This window comes from Cydia splendana, chromosome Z (genome assembly GCF_910591565.1).
Source record: "Cydia splendana chromosome Z, ilCydSple1.2, whole genome shotgun sequence".
NCBI classification, from domain to species: domain Eukaryota; kingdom Metazoa; phylum Arthropoda; class Insecta; order Lepidoptera; family Tortricidae; genus Cydia; species Cydia splendana.
In genome coordinates this window covers 16,519,340-16,533,172 of record NC_085987.1, presented here as the reverse complement: position 1 = coordinate 16,533,172, position 13,833 = coordinate 16,519,340, and the positions used below count along the sequence as shown (strand labels likewise).

Genomic DNA, 13,833 nt, shown 5'->3' with positions numbered 1-13,833 from the left:
ATTTAAGACAAACAGTTGTTGACATGAGTGACATGACAGATAGTGTTAAACGTCTTGTCAATTAAATGCACATGGTGATTATTTTTAGACGAAATTATAATTATTTTTTTGTTCGGTAAACTAAAACAAAAAAAATTTAATAAATATTCTTAATTTCTATTTAAAGTTAATTGTTTTAAAGTAAAGTATCATCTGTTAAAATATCTGCAACGAATAAGGTATCACCTTATATAAGCTCTAAAAAGCAATGAGAGGATGTCTTGTAAAACATATTTACTTCGCTACGATCTATTTGCTACTCGTCAATATTATATATCTATATTTAGAAAAGTTATTAAGTACATACCTAATTATACCTAGGTATTACTCTTCATTAGGATTTATTTTAAATATGTTTAAGTATTTTATTTACCTACTAAAAGTGTAGGCTCAGCAGGTGCTGTGGGAGAAAAAAAAGAATAAGATAAATAAATGTAACTCTTTAAACAGATAGTAACTAAAATCTAACTTTGATAACACAAATGACGTGCTTTAAATAAAATATCTGGGAGACCGAGCTTTGCTCGGAAACCATATAAAAACTCAAAAATGCGCGTTTTCCCAGAGATAAGACCTTAGCTAGATCGATTTTTCGTCCCCGAATACCCCCATATAGCAAATTTCATCGAAGTCGTTAGTGATCGTTCCGAGATCTTCGAAATATATATATATATATATATATATATATATATATATATATATATATATATATATATAAATAAATAAATAAATATACAAGAATTGCTCGTTTAAAGGTATAAGATAAAATTTTGCAATTTTGTCGGTTGTATAATCAAATCTGTCCCCGCTTGAGTCCTGGGGGGTGGCGGTAGGGTTGCCAGACGTACTATGATATACATACATACCTATATAGCCTGTCAAACAAACTGGTAATAGAAAAAGGCGCGAAATTTAAATTTTCTATGCCGCTCTTTTGACAGACGGAAATGGCTTGACAGTCTATAGTATTGTAACTATATTTGGCCTCTGTGTACTTTATGAAGTACGAAACACATAAGGGTAGAATACCACCCTAAACTACGCTAACATACCTACTTTATTTTAAAATGAAAATAAAATAAGCAAGTAAAAAATATGTTAAAAATATACACGGTGGCTAAAAAATAACTGCATTGCCGTTGCCAGGGAGATTTGGGATTATACTGAGCAACTTTTACTATGGGACCAATCCCGAAAACGCGAAAAAAAATTACCCTCCCATAAAAAATGGACCAACCAATTTCAAAGCCAAATTTTTTTCTGTTATGTGTCTGTGTGTACTAAGTAATTTTTTATCCTTTAAACCGCCAAATACCGCAGCAACCCTAGGCGGACCGAAGGAGACGATCACAATAAAACTCCGTACAAAAATAACTTACGTATAGGTGGTTTTACTGCCACGGGTTTCATGGGCTGAAACAATGGTCAAAAATAAATAAATAGGTACCTATCTAGTACCTACTTACCAGAAAACTTGAATGTAAAGTGTCATTCTATGGAACTTGCTAACTATGTAAAAAAGTCACTGTAAATTCATCATTTTTGAGTTTTAATATGGCGGTTTGTTTACATAGTTAATAGCAAGTTCCATAGAATGACACTTTACCTACCTAATGGAAATGGGAGAACATTTGACATGAGGACTGCAGATAATTAAGGGAAATTAAGGTATTACCACAAATTTTATTTGGCCGTTTTAAGCGCACTTTGAAGTAAACTAGTTCTTATAAAAACAAGAATATCAAAAAAAGCAAAACTGCACAGACGGCACAGATACTGGTAATATTGAACTCTTATAAATATCCAGGCCAAAATCCAGAGAGGAAGATGTCCACAACGTATGTATTGAAAAATGACAACTAATGTAGGCCTCTTAAATATAACTGTGTAGGTAGTAGGTACTCGTATAAATATAGAATTGCCTCCTGGTCCGGTCAGATTAATCAGCAAATGAAATACCTCGGCGGCAGTGGCGACGGTCTCGACGATATACTCGGTGATGGCGATGCTGTGTATGTCCTTGCCGGTGGGCAAGGATTGCGGCGTGGCGTTTCCCACCAGCTCCACTGGCTTGTCCAGGGCGTTCAGCTGCTGCGCCAGACAGTGCAGCACGGTGTGCAGCATGCAGAAGTCCACTACACCCAACTGCATGTCACATGTTGTTAAGGTGAGTTTAGATCTGGCGAATACTCTAATATCGCGAATCGCTTCTAAACCGCGCGTGCAATGCCCGAGTTGTACCTACTGTACAGTCAAGGCCGTCTTAAACTATGCTGGGGCCCTCGGGCATATAAGAATTTGGGGCCCTTTTGGAAATTAAAGAAAGCGAATTAGACTAACATGTTTCCACTATGATCTATTTATTATGGGTATTCAAATATAATGTGACTGTATGCCCCGAAGAACCCCCTGTAGATGGCGGCCCTGGGCACGGGCTCCGTGTGCCCTTATGGTAAAGACGGTATTGGTACAGTACAGTCAGCAGCAATAGTTGCCACGCCCGTTGAGCAACTTCCGCTGCTGACTGTAGGTAATTTGTTTACGGCATACGACGATTCGCGCACAGTAAAGTTCATATACAGAAGTACCTTAAATATGAATGAATGATGAGACAAAAAACTGGAAAAGTTCTATACACGAGTTTTAAGTAAAAAAAGAAAGTGTTCCTACTCGTACCTCTTGTTACTACTCAGTGGTTCGTGCTTACCTCCGGCGTGCCGATTGCCAGGTCGATCATGGACCGGATGTCTGTTAGAACCGAGGCACCTGTTGTTGTAGAACCTGCACCAGAAACCAGAGGAATACATATTTCATGGAGACCGATTTGTTTCAGCTTAAACTCTACCTAATAATAATAAGTATGTTTTTTTAGCCTATTTATGTAAAAACATTATTTAATTTTGATGTCTTTATGAATGAATAGGCGTTCGTTCTGAAAATGTACCTAATTATACCTAAATATGTTCTTTCTATCTGCAGATTAGTTAGTATAATATTGTAAATAAAATTTATGTTGATAGTGACTGATAAGAACACAAAATGATACGTATGGAATAGAAAGGCGCGGGACATAATCTATATATATATATCTCTATCATATATATAAAATTGAAAAACCAGAACGGGATAAAAAACGAGCGAAGAAGAGAGATGGCGCCTTACAAATTTCTAAAAAAGTTTTTGACACGTATCTCGAATTCAACGCACGTATGCTAAGAAAAAACTGTTTAAATCTATTATCTACATATGAGAATAAAACTAGAACATAAAAACTATCGCTTTCGATGAGTATTTAATTTACAATAAGGAAAAGAAATTTTCATAACAATCTTCATTTTACGACTTCGACCATTTCTCGGGAACTCTCGGTTGCTTTCGTTTGGCGGTGCTACAGATTAGACCAAATAATCCGTTAAAGTAAACTAAATTATGTTTGTCATGTTGGTATACAGGTATTTCTGAGTTTTTTTACACGAAGTAAAATAAAAAGTGCTGCCAAGCTCAACCTTAGTCCATAGCCCATACGAATGAATTATGCCATTTATGACATATCAATCAAATTAATATTATCGTTTGGTTATCGTGTTAATAATTTGTATTTTATTGTTTTAAATTTCTTTATGAGTTATTATTATTCAGATTGATTTTCATGGCTCGGCAAACATTGTCATTCGTCCAGGGAAAGGGCTGCCGAGATGAGCCAAAAATACAAAGTTATAGAATGGGAGACGAGCGTACTTGGGACAACAAAATGGGAGACGCCCGATGGCGAGAGCTATCGCAAGATCGCAAGAAACATGACGTGATCTGGTATCGGAGGCCAGGTGAGTCCTTTGGATCGTTGCGTCACCTTAGCCGTAGTAATGTTAAGATCCAGAAAGGGAAATGGGGACTACCTATGTTTGTATGAAAAGGCGATTTATGGGTGGTGGTCGTCCATATTCGTGGCTTAAAGCGGAAAATAAGTAATCTAATGAACGTTTTTGCAACTAGGCTTACAACAATAAGTAATAATTTTATGTTAAAACAAGTTTTAAATAAATACCTACGTACGTTATAAGAAATTTTCGAATTAAGTTATCCAAATAACGGCTACCTACTTGACAAATAAGAAATCCTTATCACAGTTATAAACCCTGGCAGGGATACATAATAATGTCGGTATTTAACTAAACATAAGACAAACTCTTTATTTCATTTACGCGAGCATTATATTATAGCAGCATATGTGACGTTCCACGGCAAAAGGTACCTTATGGCGGCTGGCGCTTACGTCGCATAGCGCCGCAATAATATTGGAGCGGCGTTAATAATAGCGTAAGCGCCAACTGCCATAAGGTACCTTTACCTGTGGGACGTCACATATATAAATGCAAGTCTCTTGACTGACTGACTGACTGACTGATTCATCAACGCAGAGCCGAAACTACAAAAGATAGAAAGTTGAAATTTGCACACCAGATTACATTTATAAAGTGTACAAGAGATAAGAAGCGATTTTGAGAAATTCAACCCATAAGGGGGTTAAAAAGGGGATGAAAGTTTGTATGGGGTTCAAGTTTTATTTTAAGCTAGGAATTTAAAAACTTGGTAAAAAGATATATCATTAAAATAAAAGAAAACGAATTTCAGTGTTTTTGAAAATTCATCCCCTAAGGTGGTGAAAAAGGGGTTGAAAGTCTGTATGGATATCAAACATTTTTTCGAGCGCCGGACTTGAATCTTTGTATTTGGGGATATTATTAGAAGACAGTAAAAGTAATTTCAGCGTTTTGTAAAATTCATCCATAACAGGGTTAAAAAGGGGTTGAAAATTTGAATCCATTGCAAATGCTTTGAAACTTCTTAGAAAGGCATAATAGCCGATTACAAAAAAAAGTAATTGCAACGTTTTTGAAAAATCAACCCCTAACGGGGTTAAAAAGGTGATGAAAGTTAGTCTTGGGGTGCAAATTTTATTTTAAGCTAGGTACTTGAAACTTTGCAGAAAGGTATTAAATTAAAAAACATGAAAACGAATTTAAGCATTTTTTTTAATTCATCCCCCAAGGTGGTGAGAAAGGGGATGAAAGTTTGTATGGAGATCAAATATTTTGTGAGTACGGAACTTGAATCTTTGTATAACCAGGGCATATTATTAGAATACAAGAAAAGTAATATCAGCGTTTTTAAAAATTCTTTCCTTAAAAGGGTTAAAAATTTGTATAGGGTTCAAATTTTATTTTAAGCTAGGAATATTTAATTTCGTAAAAACTTATTTCATTAAAAGAGAAGATAACTAATTTCAGCGTTTGTCTAAATTCATCCCTTAAGGTGGTGAAAAAGGGAATGAAAGTTTGTATGAAGGTCAAACATTTTTTTAAGTGCGGGACTTGAATCGTTGGATAGGAGCATATTACCAGCGAAATGCTATACATGGAAGTATTCTGTCCGCTCAATTATGACCCAACGCAAACTACCCCGCGATAGGCGGTACTTACAAACTGCTCGATTGGCAATCTCAGTACCACCGAGATGACAGTCAGTGACAAATGGCTAAATTGATTTATAAAAACAACGTTTTTTTGTAATTAAAAATATATTCATGTGTCGTGAAGTGGTGCAGAAGTTATTTTAGTTCATACCAAGGACAGTGGAATCACTTTTCACTTGTAGTAAACAGATAACTTCAGTAGAATTTGGAAAAAACATGACGATTTGTTTTCAATACTACCGTGCTAAGCTAAAACGTAATAACTGCATACGACTTTCATAACAACATACGACTTTTTAAATTGCGAGGATAATAGGGATGGTGTTATGTTAAATGAAGTAGACTATTTTATTAACTTGTGTTTGGTTTAGGTATTTTCTATATAAAGCCTGGCAAGTTCCTTTTTGCCCTTGGCCACGTTGCGGATTTTCAATGGAACTAATTTATTTCAATGGCAATGATTTCTTTTGACAACAGACGTTGGAAGTCATTGAATGTCACCGATGTAAACATATCGAAAATAATTGTATATATTTCAGGATAATAATCGATTTTGAAATCAAAATGCCCAAAAAAATTCACCCCGATGCAAAAATAATAATTTTAAACACATTTAAATACTTGCGGCAGAAAAAGGACGAAGGATTCAACAGCATTCCATTAAACAATGTTTTGAAATTAGTTGCTGACATGACGGGTACTGATATTCATAGTGCGGTTGTAATGAACTGGTTAGTTTATTGGTACTAAATATGTATATTAATTATTAAATTATTATTTTTTTCTCATTCAAGGCGTCTGTAGTACTACAATCAAAAATATGCACAAAAAGAATGAGACTTTGCCGCCATTGCCACCGATACCAAAAAAAAGAATACAAATAGACGACTTCGACAAATGTGCCATTAGGCACAAAATTCATGAATTCTATGCTGTGCGAAAGCAAGTACCAACTCTCAAAACTCTGCTTACCGAATTAAAAAAAGATATAGGTTTTACCGGTAGTAGGGAGTATTTGCGATTGCTATTGCACAGTATGGGGTTCAAATATAAAAAGTGCAGAAACCAACGGTCCATATTGAAGGAGCGTTCGGATATTGTAGTTTGGCGGGAAAGTTATTTAGACGAAATAAAAGAAGCGAGGGACAAAAATATGCCTCTTGTTTATTTAGATGAGACTTACATCCATACTTCTCTTAACCATGCAAAATGTTGGCAGAGTGAAAATGAACCCGGTGTGTCGAAATCCGTTTCAACCGGCAAACGATATATTATCGTTCATGCTGGTGGACCATCGGGATTTGTTCCTAATGCACTCTTAATATATAATGATAAAGAAAAAAAAGCCGATTATCATGACTCCATGAACAGAAACAATTTTAAGAAATGGGTTTTGCAGAAATTAATTCCCAATCTCAGTGAACCCACGTGTGTTATAATGGATAATGCCCGGTACCATTCTTTCCAAATTAACAAAGCTCCAACATCAAACGATAGAAAACACATCATTGCTGAGTGGCTGCGTTTAAATAACATCTCATTTCCACAAAACGCATCTAAAGATAAATTGGTCACAATTTTGAGACGTCATAAACCGGAACCAGTATACGAAATAGATACGATTCTCTCAAATCATGGTCACAAAGTGATAAGGTTACCGCCCTATCACTGTGATTTAAATCCTATTGAGATGATTTGGGGCATCGTGAAGGCAAAAGTGGCAACTAAAAATGTTTCCATCACAAATGATGCCTTCCTAAAGCTCGTTGAAGATAGTTTTCAGGTATTTACATTTACAAATGTTTAGAATTTTATTGAATAGTTAAAAATATAACTAACTTAACACTTTGTTATTATTTAGGAAGTCCCTATCGAAAATTGGAGAAAATGCTGCGACCACGTAAAAAAAATAGAAGACGGATATAGTACAAAAGGTCCTATAATCGAATCACAGACAGAAAGATTTATAATCGAGGTTGGTGGTCCCGAAAGTGACTCATCAACTGATGAATCAAATGAAGATTCATCGGAGCCAGAATCTGATAAATATATGGATGTCGAATATTTAGAATCAGATTTTGACGGATAGGTTAGTTCATATTTAATTATCAATTAAACATGCTCTTTCGATTACCTGAAAACATAGTTTCACAATCTACAATTACATAGGTATTTGTATATCTCACTCGCTCTTGCACGATGCCAATACACACTGTCCCGACTATTCGTGACGTAGACGTAGTATTGCTATATGTAAGCTGTTTGTAGCGACACTATATCAGGGTCAAAAAGGAACTTGCCAGGCTTTAATTATAAATGTAGTAATAAATTCCTTCTTACAGATTTGTATTATCCTTTTTTATTTCATGAGATGGAGCTATAAAAAAACTACCTAGTTATTTCAAATTAATAATCAAATTTAGTATTGTCATTTTACATTACTTTCCATTCAGATTCCCACAAGATGCTATTCGCAGAGAACTATGGAAAAAAGCTGTCCAATTAGAGAGACATGAAATTGAGTGGATGCCTGGCAAGATATCTAGAATATGTTCTATTCATGAGATATAGGTAACCCGTGAGATAATCATACCCGGTCTCCTATATGTAGATACATTTTTCCTATCATGCTTTCACTGAATTAATTTAACAAATACACACATTATCTGAAAATGTTGATCATTTGAATCCACCCTCTACTGTCACATATATGTAGGTTCTCTCTCAAGCCATTTCCGTCAGTAGAAAAGAGCGGCAAACATATTAACTCACATTATAGACGGGTCTAACGCGAATTATATTCAATTACCTTGATTTACCGACGTAGTTTCGTATAATGTGAGTTAATATGTGTTCAAAACGCGAAAGTTTAAAATATTACAAGAGCGGCAAATTTAGAAAATGTAAGCGCGCGAACGGCTGTGGTTCTATACAAAATTTTAATTTTGCTCCTTTTTCTACTGACAAACTTGCTTGACCGGCTATATACATATAAAATATTCTGAACTGAAAGTGGGGATTTATTGTGACTCCGCCTGTTCAAATATTTTTGACCCGATTCGTGTACCCATGTAAATATTGCAGACTGTATAGCCAGTCCGATTTCTAAGATCAAGTTCGCCATACATTTACTATGGCGTAGTTGATCTTAGAAAAACGGACAGACTATACCTGAACGTGACTTCGCACTGCCATGCAGATTGATAATAAAATATACAAAATACTTATTATAGCGGAATACATTTATACAACAATGATATATTTACTTATGTTGAGTTAGTCTGTCATGTCATAACAACATTTTAACTAGTTATCTTTTAATCTGCATTAAATTATTATACGTGAATTATTTGACTGGTTCTTCACTGTATGGCATAAACCTATCCCTGTCCAAGTCATATTCTAATCAAATATGAACCGCGAACTCTCAGCGGCCAGTACGTACAGCAAGAAGGTTATTAGCGGATTAATGTCGCTGATTGGTAGGTTTAATTGACATTATATGCATTTCATCTACACTTAGCTATGTACCATTAGTGTAATAAAGATGACTCTTATTTTGTTTACCAGCTTTGATTACAGGCTCTGTAAACGCGTCGTCTTATTTGAATGTAGGCGTAATTGTGTATGTGTGCTAATTTGGCCCGAGAATTTGAACGGTAATGTTCCTAAAGGCGGTATCCATGGTTATACATATATGATCGCAGCATATTACCTATTAGAATGCAAGAAAAAAAGAAAAGTAATTTCCACATTGCTTGGAAATTGTATAGGTACTAAAGATGTAAAATATTGAAAATAGTTAAGATTCCACGCGGACGAAGTCGCAGGCAACAGCTAGTGCTATAATAACCTTCCTATTGGTGGATTAACCGATTAACCCTTTAACCAATATGTTTTTATAACAATGAAGCGAAAATGTTAGTGATACGCACGGCATGGATTTCTTTTGTGATTTTTGAGAAAGAGAGATATATATATATATATAGGTATATAGGTTTAATTAAAGGTACATATATACCCCGAAACCCCGAGGTTTACGAATTACAAGACGGCAATAGGTATATTTGCCGCTATTGGCCAAGGGCATGAAGTGACAAGACCGTTATGTCAGCTTGCTGGGGCAAGTGTAGAAAGTATGAAGTACCCATATTGCAAGCTTTGCGTAGTTTGGGAGTTCAAACTCGAAGGGTAAAATGATACACCGTATAATTTTTTTTAACCTAAAAACGCCAAATCTCGCAAAATTGTATTGCAATGACAGGTGTCATCCTAACCTTCGAATTGAAAAACATTATATAGGGCTTCTGTGCTACGCCTAAAATTCACCCACCCTTTCTATAGCACAGTACGAACTTTACTAAGAGCTTACCTATTACTACTTTTGAATTTACTAGCGAGCGAACATTGCATGGATACATTATGAATGACTTTATTTATGAAGTGGCCAGGCAACTTGGTGGCTGAGTATCTATTTCGTTCAAATACATACATACATACATACATATAATCACGCCTATTTCCCGGAGGGGTAGGCAGAGACCACGGATTTCCACTTGCTACGATCCTGACATACCTCTTTCGCTTCCTTCACTTTCATAACATTCCTCATACACGCTCGTCGGTTTAGGGTGCTCTTGACCTAGTCCGCCGAGGTCTACCCCTTCCAACTCCCACTGCCACAAAATGATTCAACTAATTAAATGAGTTCGGAATGAGGTAAGTACTTAATTGATAACGTTATTGATTAGGTATACTTGATGTAACGTCCTCATCCTCGCTCATCTCTGGTCGAATCGCAGCCTAAACAGAGTTGCTGGTCAACTGGCAATTATTTTTCGGTGGGAAAAAAATCCCAGTGTTAGAGGTAACTATATAGTGGAAAAGGAAATAGCCTAAGATTCTATGTGTACGAGGTCGTGGGCGACGGCCCACTTCGCCCACGCCTAGCTACGCCACTGGGTACATCTCTTGGACGGTATAGGTAATCTTAATTATTAATGTAACGTACCTGCCATATTCAGTTTACCGTAAACATATGTTAGTTAACGAATAATTAGAAACGTAAGCTATTGCTTATAGTTTTATACGAAAAACGAAAACTGATCCAAAATATTTCATAGAATATATAAATCAAATGTAAACATCGTTATTATTTACTACGACGAAATTCATTGACTTTGATTTTGACATAAACATTTTTTTAGAATGACATTTATGTCTAATACTGGTGTGCCAGAATTAATTGGTAGGTGACTAGCAAAGAGTAGTATCATCATCATCATATACAGCTCCTAGTGAGTATTATATTCTTTGATATATATATTGTACAGGGTGTGGCTCTTAATAAGAGCAAAAAATCAAACTGGAGGTTCCTTGGAGTACCCAAAGTTACCACCAGGTGGTCCCGATGGTTCAAAATTCTTAATTTAGGAGAAATTTTAATTTAAAGTCAAATTCAGCAAGCAATGGATTTTCACATTGCGTTACGGTCGCTTATCTGTCGTAAGATGTCATGGTACCGGGACCTCTTGGTACGCGCCTTTTAGTACAATTTATTTTAAAAATGAATACAGAGAAAAGTAGCTCTTATTATTAGGAAATCAGAACTCATTCAATATGCAATGACACGTTATGTTTTGTTGACAAACTCGAAAAAAGATTTTTTGCTATGTAATGGAAACAGTTTTTAAAATAATTTATTCTCGTAATAAAAACCTCCATAAAACACTTAACTTCATTACCTACCTATTTGAAAAATGCTTTGAACTTTGTCAATATTGACAACTGTCAAGCGAATGCATAACAATCATTTATGTAATTCACTGAAATATGAAACCTATGGAAGTGAAACGTCAACGAATAATGCGTGCCACTGTGACGTCATCTTAGAACTAAACATGGCGGTTTTAGTGCTGCCCAGAAGATTTTTACTGTTACTAGGTTTTATCGATACATCGATAACTTTTTAACGTTCTCGGCTCATTTTATTTTATTTAAAATACTAAGTATGTATTATTTGTGGAGTTTATGTTTTAATAGGAAGTAAGTAAATAAATAAAAAATCTTTATTAGTATATTGTTATGTGAAAAGATACTTTGATTGAGTAAGATGTGTGGAGTCTAGGACAATTTCGTGCTTCAAATTTGACAGGTAAACGAGATGACGCTGTACTACGCAATACATATTGCGATTTTTGCGGTAACTCTGATATTCAAAAGTTGACGTTTGACAACTTAGTGACCGCAAAACACATGGCGCAGTACAGCGCCATCTGTTTTGGATGTCAGAATAAGTGTACGTGTTTTTCTTGGACTTTACCTCTCCATTACAATCAATTTTGTTGTGTTGCTAACCCTAAAGTCTGTAACACACTACCGCACTGCACCTCGACCTTGGTGCGCCGTATCTATAAGTGAGAGCGATACAAAATTCAAGCTTATTAAGCGACGGGTGAAAAAAAAACAAAACACCTTCAGAACATTTTTTTTATTACAAAAATAAGGAATGACTTCCGCTCTTCAACTTCTTCAACATTTATTCAGCAAATAGGCCACAAGGGCATTTTTATACGTCAACATTGAATTTACATACAAGCAAAAATAATAACAATACATTAACCATTTTATAAATTACAACTATATGTAAGTATATGGTCTCTTAATGGCGAATTATATAAAAAAAATATAATAATGATATAAAAAAGCCCGCAGGGCAGCTTGTGGAGTAACGACCCCACGGCCCCTAGTTACCCTAGTGCTCCCGAGAGTCGGTCAGGATCTCCATCTCCAGACACTTTCTTTTTATGTTCATTTCTTTGTAACCTATAAAAAATGATTTAATTATTAAATTAAGATAATTTAGTTGGTTTGAAGCGGGGTATATGTAGGGGTATGATAAAATAAGAAAATATAAATAGGCAATCATAATATATCGATATCAAAGTCGATAAATAAAGTACAACCCTAGCTGAAATGTTTACATTATTTAAGCGTAAAAATATAGTTAAATAAATCCAATCACTTCATGATCTATAACTGCACAGAAGAACCTTGCTATTTATAATGTGAAACATCCTTACATTTCCCAGGAACATTAACAATAACCAATATTTTTCATGTAAATGATAGCGTACCTGTGTAAGGTTAAAGATGGCTGATTTGGTGGTTTTCTTATGCCGCACCCTAATACACTATACACTGGCATATTCGCGACGTAATTATTCACATTTGGCTTCAATTATTTTCAATCACAAGCAAAATATTGAAAGATAATTAATAATTTTAATTTTCACCACGACTTTTTGACAGGACAAGTACCGGCTGAAATGACAGACAATGACATTTGGGGAACTAAACATGGCGGTTTTTCGGCCGCATTAGGTATTTACGTATTTTCATGGAAAACTTTATGTACATAAATACTGGAATACTGTCATCTTTTTTTGCTATGGGTTACAGTGCTGAGTAAAAACGAGACAGATATATATTTATGTGTGTGCCGTCAAAATGGGTGCTATTTCTATAAGCAATTGTACGTATAGAACAATATGTCTTGTCCCTATTATATAGGTCCATGATGTAATTCAATCTAAACAAGATGACTGAATTACATGATTGAACGGTGGAGCTAGAAGAAGTTCAAACCAAGCTGTTGCACCGCAAATGATTTCCCGATCGGAGGCAGACTGACAGTGTCATCGTCAACGTTGAACGTACTTAGTACCTAGTGCCACGTCTGCGGGACAACGAGCCTGTAGCCGGGGCCCGGGACGGCGATGCAGCCTATCAGCCAGCGTGATGCTTTTGTATACCAGACGTATACAAAAGTATAATAAGGCCGGTTTTTATGTATGGTAGCGAGACGTGGGCAACGACTCAAAGACACGTGCATACCATCCAAGTCGCCGATATGAAGATGCTGAGGTGGATGTGCGGCGACAGAATCCGTAACGAGTAAGTACGTACGAGGAAGCCTGGGCGTGCGCGACATCACCGATAAAATGCAGGAGAGCAGGCTGCGATGGTATGGTCACGTAAAAAGAAGGCACTCTGTGGAAGGATGTAGTGCTAAAGGACTTGAGTGACTACAAGTTATCCGAGCACGATGTCCTGGACAGGACGAAGTGGAAAAGGTTAAGCAGGAAAGCTGTCACCACCACCATGTGTGATAAATAGCTAGGAAGAGAGAGAGATAGACGTAGCTACGACATGGTCAAAGTGATCTTTGTATGAGAAATAAAAATTTCCATTCCAAATCTTCTTAGAAACTTTCACTTTCCGCAACTTCCTCATCTGTACTGTAACAAATGGCTCTGAAG

General features: G+C 35.8%; 1 protein-coding gene across 1 annotated transcript in view; it reads right to left on the bottom strand.

The window, feature by feature from the left end:
- Window positions 1-10,691, bottom strand: part of LOC134804750 (uncharacterized) — a 41,122-nt gene extending 30,431 nt beyond the window's left edge. Inside the window, exons 1-5 of the mRNA XM_063777960.1 lie at window positions 10,524-10,691; window positions 2,747-2,820; window positions 1,999-2,184; window positions 1,419-1,452; window positions 413-439 (exon numbers count right to left, since the gene is read on the bottom strand). Of these exons, the coding sequence (XP_063634030.1) occupies window positions 413-439; window positions 1,419-1,452; window positions 1,999-2,184; window positions 2,747-2,820; window positions 10,524-10,530 (328 nt within the window). The 5' untranslated portion in view covers window positions 10,531-10,691. The remainder of the gene's footprint in view (window positions 1-412; window positions 440-1,418; window positions 1,453-1,998; window positions 2,185-2,746; window positions 2,821-10,523) is intronic.
- Window positions 10,692-13,833: the final 3,142 nt, after the last annotated feature.